General features: G+C 45.0%; 1 protein-coding gene across 2 annotated transcripts in view; it reads right to left on the minus strand.

Annotated features, from left to right (window-relative positions):
* The window catches only part of WNT7B (Wnt family member 7B), a 90,210-nt gene that overhangs the window by 19,030 nt on the left and 57,254 nt on the right, over positions 1 to 13,926 (minus strand). For both annotated transcript variants that reach the window (XM_066631652.1, XM_066631650.1), the window contains exon 2: positions 2,061 to 2,287. In XM_066631652.1, the coding sequence (XP_066487749.1) occupies positions 2,061 to 2,287 (227 nt within the window). The remainder of the gene's footprint in view (positions 1 to 2,060; positions 2,288 to 13,926) is intronic.

Consider the following 13,926-nt stretch of genomic DNA (forward strand, 5'->3'; position numbering starts at 1 on the left):
ACGATTCACAAGGAGTAGACTTGCCGTTTTCAGGCAAGTATCTCGGTGCTGCCCCAACTTGCTGGATACAGTATCTGCTTGACACAGTGTGGCTGAGATAATTCAGTGACTTTTCTTCCTTCCTCATGCACATATTTGGATAATTGGTATCTTTAGACATGGTCTCGTTCAGAAGTTGAAAAGAGCACTTTTGTTCTACCTTTACAGTATTTCCACACCAGTATTTTTAAGAATGGCCATTACGTTCTTTTGTTCGAAAAACACAGGTGACTGATTTACAATGAGTTAGAGCACAGGTCCATCTAGCTACATGATTTTCAACTGGTGTGCCGTGAAAGTCCGCAGGTGCGCCACAGGATTTTGGAGCACATGAGATTTTGCAAGATCCAAGATGAAGTTACCCAGGGGATCAGCTAGGAGGTATCCTGTGGCACTCCTGTGAGTGTACTGTGACACCCTCAGGCATTGCAACACAAACTTTAGGAACATCTGCCTTAAAGCAATTATTTGCTCTGCAGGGGAAAACATACAGATATTATACTTGTGATGGTTCATTCACACATTCACTTGACATCTCAGCCCTCAAGTGATGGACATCGTGCATGGATCAGGTCCTAATCCTCTACTAAATATGATTGCTTCTTTCTTATGATGTATGGCTTGGCACCCTGCCACACTACATCAAAACATTATCTAATTTCTTTATTCTCTTCCAAATTGTTTCCAGCTTCCTGTCTTCTTTGCTGTTACCCTCCCCCCCTCCACAATATTCTCATTGGATTAACTGCAAATGCATCAAGAGAAATTTTCTCATAATAAATACACAGATGTTTTTAATAGCAACCATACCATCCATCCAACATAACATTATTCATTAACAAACAGCTAAATGACAGTGTCAACTATAAAGAATGACAGCGTGAGAGAAAAGATCAGACGTTAAAAATAAATTAGCTGTTTTTTAAAGTAGCGTTTCACTTACATGAAAACTACATCTGAATCTGTTTAGGATCTCTCGTTCTCTAATAATTAATTAATTCTGTGGCATAGCTAGAGGGGTTGCAAAGCACAATGTTTTGTAGGGAGCCTCCCCTTTGGAGCCATTCCAGGTGGTGGGAGCACAGACTTTGGTAACTGCTTGTGGCAAAAGGAAAAATCAGCGCATGGTAAGCTTATATACACTTACCTGAAAGTAACCTTCGCTAAACTCAGTAGGACTTACTTTCAAGTAGGCATGGATAGGATTGCACGGTAAGTCATGGAAAAAGTATCTTTGATATCGGCGGTGTTTAGTCATTACTAACAGTCTTAGGGTACAAACCCATGGTTTGTGAACTGAACCTAGAACTTCCTGCAGGAAGCACATTGCTGTGCTCCTGAGTGATGGCCATTCTGTTCCACTGTCCATTTGGCAAGGCAGCCCGTTACAAAGCTACGCTCTCTTTTACTGCAGCGATTTTCAACCAGTGTGCCACATCACATAGGTGCGCCACGAAAGGTCTGCAGGTGCGCTGCAGGAGTTTGGAACACCGCGTTGAAAATTGCTGAGAGACTCTTCTGGGTTCTGTGGCTCTGTTTCTAGGGGAACTGTCTGTAGTTACAAATTGTTGTCCCTCTTCCTCTATGGGGGACCAGACAATTCATTACTATGGACAGTTGCCCTATAAACAGAGCTGCAGAACTTAGAAGTCTCCTAGAAGCCAGGAGTGACCTCACAAGAGGTGAAGACCATAGAGAAGACCATCAAGGTAAGTGTGCCATGGGAAGAAAAACAGTGAAAATTGCTTTTATTGTAATGCTGCTGTGGGTTGTTTTTTTTTAAATTTATCTGTACCTTTCTTCTGCTTGTATGCTTTTATGTATTTTAGGTTATTTTATCCTTTTCCAGCTGCATTCTTCTATTGTGTTTTTGGAATGTAATAGCCAGTGGGAAGATGATTGGAGAGCCACTGGAACTAGCTCAATGGGCAGTGGGCCAGAAGAAGCTGGTTGGTGGTGCAAAAGAAAGCCTGAAGTCTAGGATTCGGCTTTTTCATTGCAGACGTGACTTTAAGCCTTACCTACTCGAAGCTCTTGACCGAAGACGGTTTTCTCCCCCAGCGCCGAGCAGTTCCACCTGCCATGCCGGAACTGGTACTGACATTCATTGATTCCCATCTGGGCCCCTTCTCCGATTACGATGATGGCATCGGGTCGGCTCTGACAGATTGCTCGTTGCCGAGGGGCCAAGCCTGGGATTTTGTTGCAGATTATGTTTGCTCCTAAAGCCACCACAGACGACAGCGCTCTGAGAAAAGCAGAGAAGGCGCATTAGAGCTAATGGAGGCCATTAATTCCATTTCCTTGATAGCGTAACATGCTGGACATGGAAACGGGTTATGAGCACAAAGCCTGGAAGATGGCCTGTAATTACACACACTTATCCCAACCTCTTTGGTCTGGCAACGGGGCTGGAAACCTTGCATGACTTTCGGTAATGCCTGGTTTCTCTTGGACCAGAGTTACCACATGTGCAATCTGTCTTGCAGAATCTTGGCACTGCCCAACTGCCTGTGATCAAACCAGGAAGTGAGGAGATGTGAGAAACATATTAAAAATCTGATTCGGATTTTTGGACATCTTGAGCGCAAAGCGCATGTCGCGTTTAATGGGAATCGGCTCTCCTTTGCTTTCCAGCAAGGACATCCCCTTCTAATTTGGAAACCACAACATACAAAGCAGGGAATGACTTTATGCGACCAACGCTCACATTCGTTGCTATCAACCGATTAATAAGTGTGCTTGCGCACATAAATTTCAGAGTCAGAGTTGCAGACCTGGAAAATGGTTGGGACGTTTTCACACACAAAAATATTGAACAAGAGTAAAAGAAACATTTTACAATAATAGTAGGAGGCATATTTATAATTTTCATTAAGGTTTTTGTCTGTTGCAGTATTCTTTCGCAACCATTAACAGCCACTTTGGGGAATGGGAAGAAGATAGACACACAGAGCATCTCATTTGAGACCTATGACTTGAGTTGCTGGGAGTGCCCACTTCCCAGACTCCCAAAGGGAAGATTTTTGGGTTTGTGGAAGAGGAGGTGGTGGAAGAAGAGGCAGCAACAGGGACTGACGTAAGTGCACAGATGCTTCTGCTTCCCACTAGAGATTCTGGGACTTCTTTCCATCCTAGAATAGTGGGAACTCCTGCCATGGCTCCCTTGTACTTATTCCAGCTTCCCCAAGGGAGGGGGAAACTGCAAGCAGGGATATTAACAGGATCAAGGCAAGGGCCTGCTCAAGATTGGTTCACTTGAATCCAGTGGCATACCTCAGGGATTGGACACGCAGGGTGGGCCATTTGAAGCCACGAGTAGGCCTGGCCTCTGCTTTGAGATCTACCTTTTCATTCAAGTGATTGGTGGACCTGACCTCCATCAGGGAATTTTGAGGCAGTGGCCAGGTCTACCCATGAACTCACAGTCATGGGTAGACCTGGTGTCCACTTTGAGATCCCAGGGTAAGGTCAGGTCTGCTGGACACTCAGTGGCACATTTGACATTCTGGGTGTAGTTGGCACCTGAGGAAGACTGTTCCCTCTGCCCCACTCTTGGCACACTACTGCTTGAGCCCACTTCATGGAGCACCCCTGCTTCAAAGGTTTGCCTTTTCCCTAATTTCATATTTCCAAAGTGCAAAAACTGTTCAATCAGGTAATGCTAACATTGGACAGGCATCACCTCTCTGATTTGAATGGAATATCAGCCAAAGATCAGCCCCCCCCCCCAGCCTAGGGACTGGATGACTTCTTGAGTGCCTGGCACTTTGGATCTAACAGATATGGTGTGACTTTTTTAACCAGGAAAATCCCTTCAATAACTTCAATTATGGAATTGCCACATCACAACAAGTGTGCCTTCTACCATATCAGTGGTAGCTTTCTGACGCATATAACACTTCTAGTTTTCATTCTTGTGCCCAATTTCATGCTCAGCAGGATAATAAATGTTGTGCCTCTTTTACAGGCAATCAGATCATATTCCACTGCGTTCCAGCCCCTGTACAAAAGCACGATTGCGATGCCATTCTCAGTGACTAACATAATACAAAAATAATATTTGCTGATCAACTCACTTAACAACGAATGCCAAGACAGTGCACTTCATGACGGCTCATGCACAAAACCACAATGGAATGCAGAGTTTCAGGCAAGACGTAGCCTTGAAGGTGCTGCTATAGAGAATGGAGGCCGCTGCCTACTAGAGAACGAGGTATGCTTCTTATCTGGTCTGCTCCCTGGGGCATTTGGTGGGCCGCTGAGAGATACAGGAAGCTGGACTAGATGGGCCTATGGCCTGATCCAGTGGGGCTGTTCTTATGTTCTTATGAGTTTGGGTTTCCTATCATCCAGTGGTTCCATGTCTAGTTACTCAATGCAAGTGACAAGTCTCAAACACAAACTCTTCCACTCATTCTCAGGATGCAGAAGTAAAGCAACTGCTCTTAAACACCGACACCTAATTAGTTTTGAGGCACAATTTAAGGTGCTAGTTTTGACCTTTCAAGCCCTGTGGGCTTGCAGTCAGGGTGTCTTATATACTGCCTGGTATATAAGTATTCTTGCTAATGATGATGGTGGTGCTGATGTGTTCTATAAATAATGCAGTATTGCCAAGCGTCAAAATACTCATCAAGCTTCTCCACCTGGCTTGCAGACCAGCTGCGCATACAGTTTCCATTTTTTTTTTTTACCAAAGCAGTTAATTTCAACAAAATCAGGTACATAGTTTGCAATGATTTTGTCTTCACCAGCGGCACAACAATGTCTGCAGTGAAAATTTAACCTGGCGGGTTACCACGGCCTCCCAAATTATTGTAGGATGCATTCTCTTGGTTTTTGGTCTATTCCAGGGATACATGGTTTGGTTGGCAACCTTCAGTCTCGAAAGACTATGGTATAAGCCTACAGCACCCGGTATTCCCAGGTGGTCTCCCATCCAAGTACTAACCAGGCCTGACCCTGCTTAGCTTCCGAGATCATGGTATAAGCCTACAGCACCCGGTATTCCCAGGCGGTCTCCCATCCCAGTACTAACCAGGCCTGACCCTGCTTAGCTTCCGAGATCAGACGAGATCGGGCATGTGTAGTTTTTGAAAAAGCCCCTCCCATCTGCAAGGAGAGATCCTTACAACATAATAGATGTACCTTATTATGAAGAATCCCGTTTCACACAATGCTATAGGCAAAATATACAAGACTATCCAAAATGTTCTCAATAGTACCATTCTATAACGTTTACTCACTGTGTTCAGTTGGACAGACAGCCCAATCCTACCAAAATTGGTGGCATTGGAGCAGGCTACACTGCATCCCACAGCGAATTTTTGGGCAGCTGGAGGTTTCCTCAGAGTAAGGGGACATTTGTACCCTTGCCCTGCGGTAAGTCCCAGCAGCTGCTATTGGTCAACTCAGACCAATACCAATATCACTAACTCAAGTCTGCATTGATCTGTGCAAGCAGATCAGGACCAGGAACAGGGATAGGATTTGGCATCCTCTGTTGTGTGTAGGAAGCCCTGAACTTCCTGCCAACACTCCAGCTCCCTGCAATTCTGCAAAGTGCACTTTTTGCAGCAGCCTGCACCAATGGAACATGCGTTCCACTGGCGCAGGCCTTCACTAAGATTGGGCCATTGCTCTCAGATACTTCTGTATAGAACTGCAGCCTTAATTTGGAAACAGAACTTGTGGATCATCTAGTGTGGGTGTCTTATCAAGACGTTTTTGGCTTCCCTCAGAATTCTTCACCTGTTTTGCCTGAAGGGGAAAAAAATTGTATTTCTTCCAAGTTTTGCATCAGGGGAAATCCAGTAACAACCTCGAAGCATGCAAAACCTGCTGGATCATTTTTACCGGTTATAGCTAGGCAGGCTGGCTGATCTATGGACGTGTTTCTCATCCTGGGGAAGGTAAGGTAGGCTATTTTCATACTGATTTTTACTTTTTTAATGTTTTTGAAAGGGGACCCCCCTCCACATTTGCGGATAATGAAATCTGCAGTTGTCGGACCTGCAAATATGGTGGGTCCACTGTACAATTAAAACAACTAATAAAAACATATGAATAAAAACCTTATTTTTACTTTCAAAAATTCTTGTTACTATAGGATTGACATACTGTGTCATAGTATATGCCTAATGATATTTACAGTACACACAAAATGTCATGTACATTTTCATGCAGGGCTTTGAGCTCAGGCAAGCTCTTACATAGCGCTAAATAGAAAGCTCTGATCCAGATCATAAGCTGTTGATCAATTGGCAATATTAAAACAATTTAACTATAATTATCCATTAATATTTGAGGAATATTGAGGAATAATATGTGGAAGAGGGAGCAGATTTGTTCTCGGTTCCAGCAGGCACAATGAGAACAAATGGGTTTAAATTTCAACGGAGATTTTTAGTAATTGGCAGGAACATTTTCCTGATGATGCAAAATCTTTGCCAGTAGAAAAGACTGTCCATCATTGGAGGATGTTTTTACTGGACAGTCTGATACATGTTGCTAGTTTATTAAAATTAAACTTCCTTAGACTTTAACAAATTAATATTAAATGGTGCTTTAGGTACTCTTCCAGTGAACTCCAGTCTTGTAGTGCCATGATTCCCAATAGCCGGGATTTTCAACCAATGTGCCACGGGAGTTTGAAGAATAGCCGTTGAAAATAGCTGAAAAACTCTTCTATGTTTTAGGACAACTGTCGGTAGTGACAAATTGCCGGTCCTTCTATCTCTGCTGGCAGAACCCTAGAAACAGAACCACAGAACCTGGAAGAGTCTCCTGGAAGCCAGAAATGACCTCACAAAAGGCAAAGACTGTAGAGAAGACCACAGAGGTCTGTGTGCCAAGAAGAGAAAAACGTTGAAAATTGCTATCAGTTCCACAAAATTCCAGGGAAGAGATATATATATATATATATATTTATTTATTTTTTTTCTCATGAACAACCTGTTCATTTCCTCCAGCCACTCTTACAACAACAGGGTTGTGCTGAGAGTCTCCTCAGGCATGCTTTGGGGAAGCATCACCAGTGGTGGACTTCCCCCTCTCCGTTCCCAAGGCAAAGTCCGCAAAACCGCCCCCCCCCGACCTCTGCAGCACGACAGAGCCTCATGCTACCTTAGCATGGACGGGGGAAGCCTTTGGAGTCTTCCCCACAGTCTTAAAACCGCACTTCCAGAAAACCGGAAGTGCAGTTTCTGACCGCGTCAGGAGCCTCAAGGAGGCTTCCCGCCCGGTCCTTGAGGCGTGCTGGCTCAGTACGCAGGGCATTTGCCCCGTTTGCCCAGCACTAGGTCCGCTGCTGAACATGACATCACCATTGCATGCCTTTCCTGCAATGGTCCTGAAAGAACTGTTCATCGCTTCGGATTCTTCTAGAGATGAAAAACACCAACGAAATATTTTCACGTGCAAGCCATTCCATGCCTTTTCATAAGAAAGAAAACAAAACCAATTACTAATTTAAAGGGGGAGGGGAAAGAATCTTCCCCCTTTCAACACCATCTTGCCAACATATCCTTCAGCTCCGTTTTTAGCTGACTCCTAAATGGTTGCCATAATTTAATGCCAGCAGAAGTGCTGAGTCATGAGACTGAGGTTTGGATACTTCTTTATTTATATTAAATAAATGTGCCTGACAGAATTCCAGGCTTCCTCTTAAGCTGTTCCTTGTGGGCTTCCTCATGTTGTTTGTCACACTTTCTAATGGGATGTGTTGCACATTTGGGTCTTGGCAGATGGTGAGCTACATCTGTAGCTGGATTTGAGAGTCTTTTGCTTCATAATGGCTGGAAAACAGATTAACATGCTGTATTTTGGCATTGCCACCCATTTAATCTTTCCTCATGGTGCAATATCCTCCTTTTATCACAGGAAATCCTGAATGCTGTGTTTTTTCATGGTTTCTGGTGTGATGAACTGTATCCATACTACAGTGTGATGATGCACTGGCTGATCTCGACAAGGTTAAGTGTACATGGTGTTGCGTGTCCCTCAGCAGCAGAAAAGCACAATATGCACAGCAAACAACACTTTTCACTTAACATGTAGTTTGGCCCTTACTCCATACCAGTGATTTTCAATAATTTTCACAGCACACTGTCAAGGTGCTAAAATATTCAGAAAACACCATCAGTTTTTTGAAGATTGACAAGGCACACCTCATTGCCAGCAAGGGGGGGACGGCTTCACATCCCCAAAGGGGTAATGTTAATAATTACCCTCCCCCAAACTCCCATAACACACCTGTGGACCATTCGTAGCACATCAATGTGCTGCAGAACACCAGCTGAAAATCAGACTGCCTTGAGGGCCCAACTTGAGTTTGAATATTGGACTGAAAAGGGGAACAAGTACACAAATTGTGTTATATCTTACTGTAGGAACATTAGACTAATACAAAACAAAAATTCAGATTCATTAGGAGTGTTCATGGGGGGCAGCTTGAAAGAGAGAATGAGAGAGTTAGAAAAGATTCCAGGGCACTGATATAATGAATATCTTCTCCATATTCAAAGACCCACCCACTGCAAACTAGTGATGAGCATAGAGAGGTCCAAAGGGCTTGACCAGGCAGTGATGAATGGATCATATCCACCAACAAACACTACCAGCATTCTCAGAAGTCTCTTTTGTTTCCCTTACAATTTGGGGGCTGCTTCAGCTAAGAAGGACCTCCAAAACTGTAGCAATTCTAGCCCTAAAATGCAGTCACTGTGAGGGGAGGAAGTTCCCTTTTGGGACTTGAAGTTATTGGAGACATGATGATGAGTGTCAGAGAAATTAGGAAGAGACAGAAGAAGACAAACATCCCCATTTCCCCCCTCTGTTGCCACCACTGCCATCTGTCTCATCGCTACCTCGGACTTGTAAGTAGAGGGGAGAGATCCAATGAATTTCGCTGAGTGGAGAAGAAATCTGGAAGGCCTAAGAGTGTGCGAATCCTTTGAAGTGGACTTTACAAACCCCTGAGTATAGCAAAATCCACAGTGTCCCTTATACTCTCCCTGCACGCCTTTTTCATGCTGAAAATAACCTCCCTGAAGCAGCAATTTGCTCCAGAATTGTTTGATCACTGCTTTTGGAGCTGCCCCAAGGGGTAGTTTTCCACATGAAATTGGTGTGCAAGGAGAGACGCATAAGCCAGGGTTGAACAGGTTCGCCATCCCTATGGCATAGCTAGACGGGAGTTTTTCAGGGAGCATCACCGTGGGTGCAAGGGCCCCCCTTCCCTTTCAGAGCCATTCTGGGTGGGGGGAGCAAAATGGAGGTGAATGCCTGGCTCTGAAGAGAGGGGTGGAGCCCACTTGCACGCTGTGGTGAAGCTCCCTGCAAAACTTAGTGCTTTGCACCCCATCTAGCTATGCCACTGGCCATCCCTCCCCTTTTGCAACCTGTTGGCATCCTTCAGTCTCTGAAGACTATGGTATTCTCTGAATGGTGGTTCTGGAACAGAGTGTCCTCTCCAGTGCGTGAAGCCTGGGTAAAGTAGGTATGGAGGATAGACTGTTTCCCATGCAGCAAATCCCCCTTCTCCACCTTGCTGAAATGGTCCAATGGAAAGGCAGAGGCCAATACGGTTGGTTCCAGCAGCATCGCAGGAGTTGCCAGAACGTGACTGTGTTCAGCCATGAACTGCCTCAGGGACTCCGGCTCCGGATTTTGCCTCGAGGTTGACTCCTGAAGCCTTTTCCATAACTGAATGTAGCCGCAAGGCAGCAGAGCAGTTTGGGATCAGAGTTTTCCTGCTCTCAGATGAGCTGCCTTCCCAGGCTAACGAGTCCCACCTACCCAGTGGCTGTTTAGTTGCCTCTTAGGACAAGTACAGCCAAACCGAGGGCCTATTCTTATCCCCAGCCCTCAGGGGTTTTGCAACTATTTTCAAGGGAAAAGAGGGCTAGTTGAAAGCACACCTCCAGCATACAAGTATTCTGCACATGTCTAGTTTAGCCCTTGGTCACACACAAGTCCACTTAAGGGAAGGAGAGATTCTCAGCTCAAATCCCTTCACACCACATTGCAAACCTACTTTACAATGACCCATTAAAAGAAAACAAAAAAACCCTTTATAATGGAATCTTTGTCAAAAAGAACCACTGACATATTTTGCGGCGACACTGTGACACATCTGAAACAGAATCTCACTACTGGATGGTTTATTTAATTAAGAATTCCTAAGTAAATATTTTTGAGCATACATAAATTGTCAAGAGTTGGCAGAAGCATCCCTGACTCTAGATTTCATCTGCATATGTTTTTATGCTTTCAATTTTGTTTTCCATTTCAGGCTTCAAGAAATCATTGTTGGCACACGTCACGATGAAATGGAAATCAAATAAGCCTGTTTCATAATGCGCTGTGGTGGGGCGATCCCAGTTGTGGCTCTGACTCTGAGCCGAATCTCCAAGCCCATGCGCCTTCCGCAGTGAGTAGCATTGCCGAGATACCTTGGAAGGAGAAAGGCTCTTTTAGGAGAGCTTTTCCATGAGATGTAAACAAAACTGGACAGCAATAGAAGGGAATAGAAATTCAAAGTCAATTCACACAACCACTTCAACTGGCGGTTGAATTTTTAAACAGCCTGTACTGCTTTAAAGTGCTGCTGAGGCATCTGTGAGGAGTTGTGGAAGCAATCAAGTGAGCAGCAATCAAGCATTTGCATAAACTTTGGAGTCAGCGGCATTCCGATCAAAAGTCACATGCAGGTAAGGCTTCAGACTCAGAAATACACACCTCTCCTATTCTCACATCCTTCTGGTAAGAGGGAGAACAAGGAGTGAGAAGAGGGCTCTGTTAAGAAGCCTGGATTCATGGCAGTCTCAGCCCCCTTTGTCACTTCTCACCTTAGAACAGGAGTTCCCAAAGTGTGCATCAAAATGAATTACGGTATCACGGCACACAAACAAGGGCTCTGTGGGCTATCCCTGGTGGCCCCTCCTATCTTTTCCTCGGTTGCTGCTGTCTTACAAGATCCAAGATGGCAGCACCCAAATCTCATGACATCTCTGCAGTCTTGGTGCCGCAGTCTTGGATTTTGTGAGATCCACCTGCCTGGCACCCGCTGAGAAGAAGTGGCTGAGGGAGGGGGGCATCGTGACCCAGGTAAATTTGGGAACCACTGCCTTAGAAGATAGCGTCAATTATTATGACAATACATGGAACCCTTAATATGAACCGGGCCTCCACACATGCATTCCATTGGGAGAATATCTCCTTATATAACCTATCCAGCTCTGCATGCATGTTTTCACACACACACACACACACACACACACACACACTCAGCCCTCCCAAAAAAGGCCTGCTTATTTGACCCAGCTTCAGGAAAAACTTCATGCTGTGCCAAGAAGAAAACTAGGACAATGGAAAAGGTGTTCTTTCCTAATAGACCAGTTGTGAATGCATCCAGCCCTGCGAGGATGTCAAGTTGTTAAATAATTAGTCATAACATGAATAATTAGATTTCTTATTCCTCTAGTCCCTCTAGTTCCTCTAGTCCCTCAACACAATTAAGGTGTATTCTACAAATTACTATCTCCTTACACTTCTGACTCAGAGCACATTCAGACCTTAGAAACCTTTCACGGCAGGGTCAGCCTAGATATCAACCAAGAGCCTCCTGCTGGTAAACCGATGCCCGCGTAGCAGGCTGCAAAGTGGAATAAGTCAAAGCTGTATTGCTGTCTCAGGTTCCACCATGGCCAGAAACTGGACATGACGTCACAAAAGGTGAAGACCACAGAGAAGACCAGAGAGGTCAGTGAGCCATGAGAAGAAAAAGATTCAAAATCACTGCTTTGGTGCCCAGGCTCAGTATGGATACTGGGAGCCTGTTGAGTAGAGCAGAACTTGCTGTCATCTGTTATAATTTTTTAAAAAGAGTTATTAGTGAGGCCTAAGTCAGAAGGACAGAGTCAAGAGTAAGTCCAGGGGTAGAGACAAGGAGCAGAGACCAGTGGTGGGACCAGACTGTGGGAAGAGCACCATGCACAGTCAAAAGTACATAAGAACATAAGAACAGCCCCACTGGATCAGGCCATAGGCCCATCTAGTCCAGCTTCCTGTATCTCACAGCGGCCCACCAAATGCCCCAGGGAGCACACCAGATAACAAGAGACCTGCAAGGCTTCCTGGGAATTGTAGTTAAGAACATAAGAACAGCCCCCACTGGAGCAGGCCATAGGCCCATCTAGTCCAGCTTCCTGTATCTCACAGCAGCCCACCAAATGCCCCAGGGAGCACACCAGATAACAAGAGACCTGCAAGGCTTCCTGGGAATTGTAGTTAAGAACATAAGAACAGCCCCACTGGATCAGGCCAGAGGCCCATCTAGTCCAGCTTCCTGTATCTCACAGCGGCCCACCAAATGCCCCAGGGAGCACACCAGATAACAAGAAGACCTGCAAGGCCTCCTGGGAATTGTAGTTTAAGAACATAAGAAGAGCCCCACTGGATCAGGCCAGAGGCCCATCTAGTCCAGCTTCCTGTATCTCACAGCAGCCCACCAAATGCCCCAGGGAGCACACCAAATAACAAGAGACCTGCAAGGCTTCCTGGGAATTGTAGTTAAGAACATAAGAACAGCCCCACTGGATCAGGCCATAGGCCCACCTAGTCCAGCTTCCTGTATCTCACAGCGGCCCACCAAATGCCCCAGGGAGCACACCAGATAACAAGAGACCTCATCCTGGTGCCCTCCCTTGCATCTGGCCTTCTGACATAACCCATTTCTAAAATCAGGAGGTTGTGCATACACATCATGGCTTGTACCCCGTAATGGATTTTTCCTCCAGAAACTTGCCCAATCCCCTTTTAAAGGCGTCCAGGCTAGACGCCATCACCATGAAACCAGACTTGTGCTTTAATGAGCCTGAGCAACAGAAGTACTCTACAGAAGTCTTAATGCAGGATACTCTGATGAGCACATCCTGGCCAACAGTGTCGCAGCCCCAGCTGCAAAACCAAGCTTGACCATTGACCATGGTGGTTTGCTTGAAGGCAATAGGTCCACCCACATAAAGCCAGCTGCAAGGTTTGGAGCCAAAAAATGTTCTCTTGGTGAAGGCAGGCACAGGCCTTTGTCCCGACATGCACCCAAAAGGCATCCCACCACTTTGAAACTGACTTTGTACTTTGTTTCTCTGTGTGTTCGCCCACAAAAATCTTCAGAAGTCAACACTGCATGTTACACATTACCGAATGTTGCTCATCATAGCTTTGGTTTTTGAAAAGCAGTTTGGGAGTTGGGGAATCTACAGCTTGACACTTGAGAACGGGACTGCGGTCCATACGCCTGCTATCTTGGCCTGTGGGATTTGCTACATTATGTGACATTTAATTTTATTTATTTTTTAAGCAGCAACATGCCTGTAACACGCAACCTTGAGAAAAAGGCACTGCAGCAAGAAATTGACATTGATACCCATTTTAAAAATGACTCGAGGAAACCCCTTTTTGTTAAAAGCTATTTTTAATGTTTAAACATCTCACTTTGTAAAAATAATCCCCCTTTAAATATAATTCCTTTCAGGCCTTGTCATACGGCGGCTCACGGATCTAGGCTGCAATTGGCAACCTCCAGAATTTGCCTGAAGACTCTTTCAATCAGCATCAATCTCCAGGTGATTACAGAAGGCAATCCTGGAGATTTTAACAGGGCCTCCCTGGATTAATGGCATTACAGCATGCTGGGAAAAAGAAATCTCCAGGAATAGCTTCAGTTAGTGTTGATCAGCCTATAGACCAGTCATATTTCTGGGAAAGGTGTAAGGTGAAAGCATTTTGGAGAAAATAGTGGCAACCAGGTGATTCGCATTCAAAAGTGTGCTTGGATTTTGGATTTTATAGCCCATGATGTGACCATAGTTTATGGTAGCA

This window comes from Tiliqua scincoides, chromosome 6, assembly GCF_035046505.1.
Source record: "Tiliqua scincoides isolate rTilSci1 chromosome 6, rTilSci1.hap2, whole genome shotgun sequence".
NCBI lineage: Eukaryota > Metazoa > Chordata > Lepidosauria > Squamata > Scincidae > Tiliqua > Tiliqua scincoides.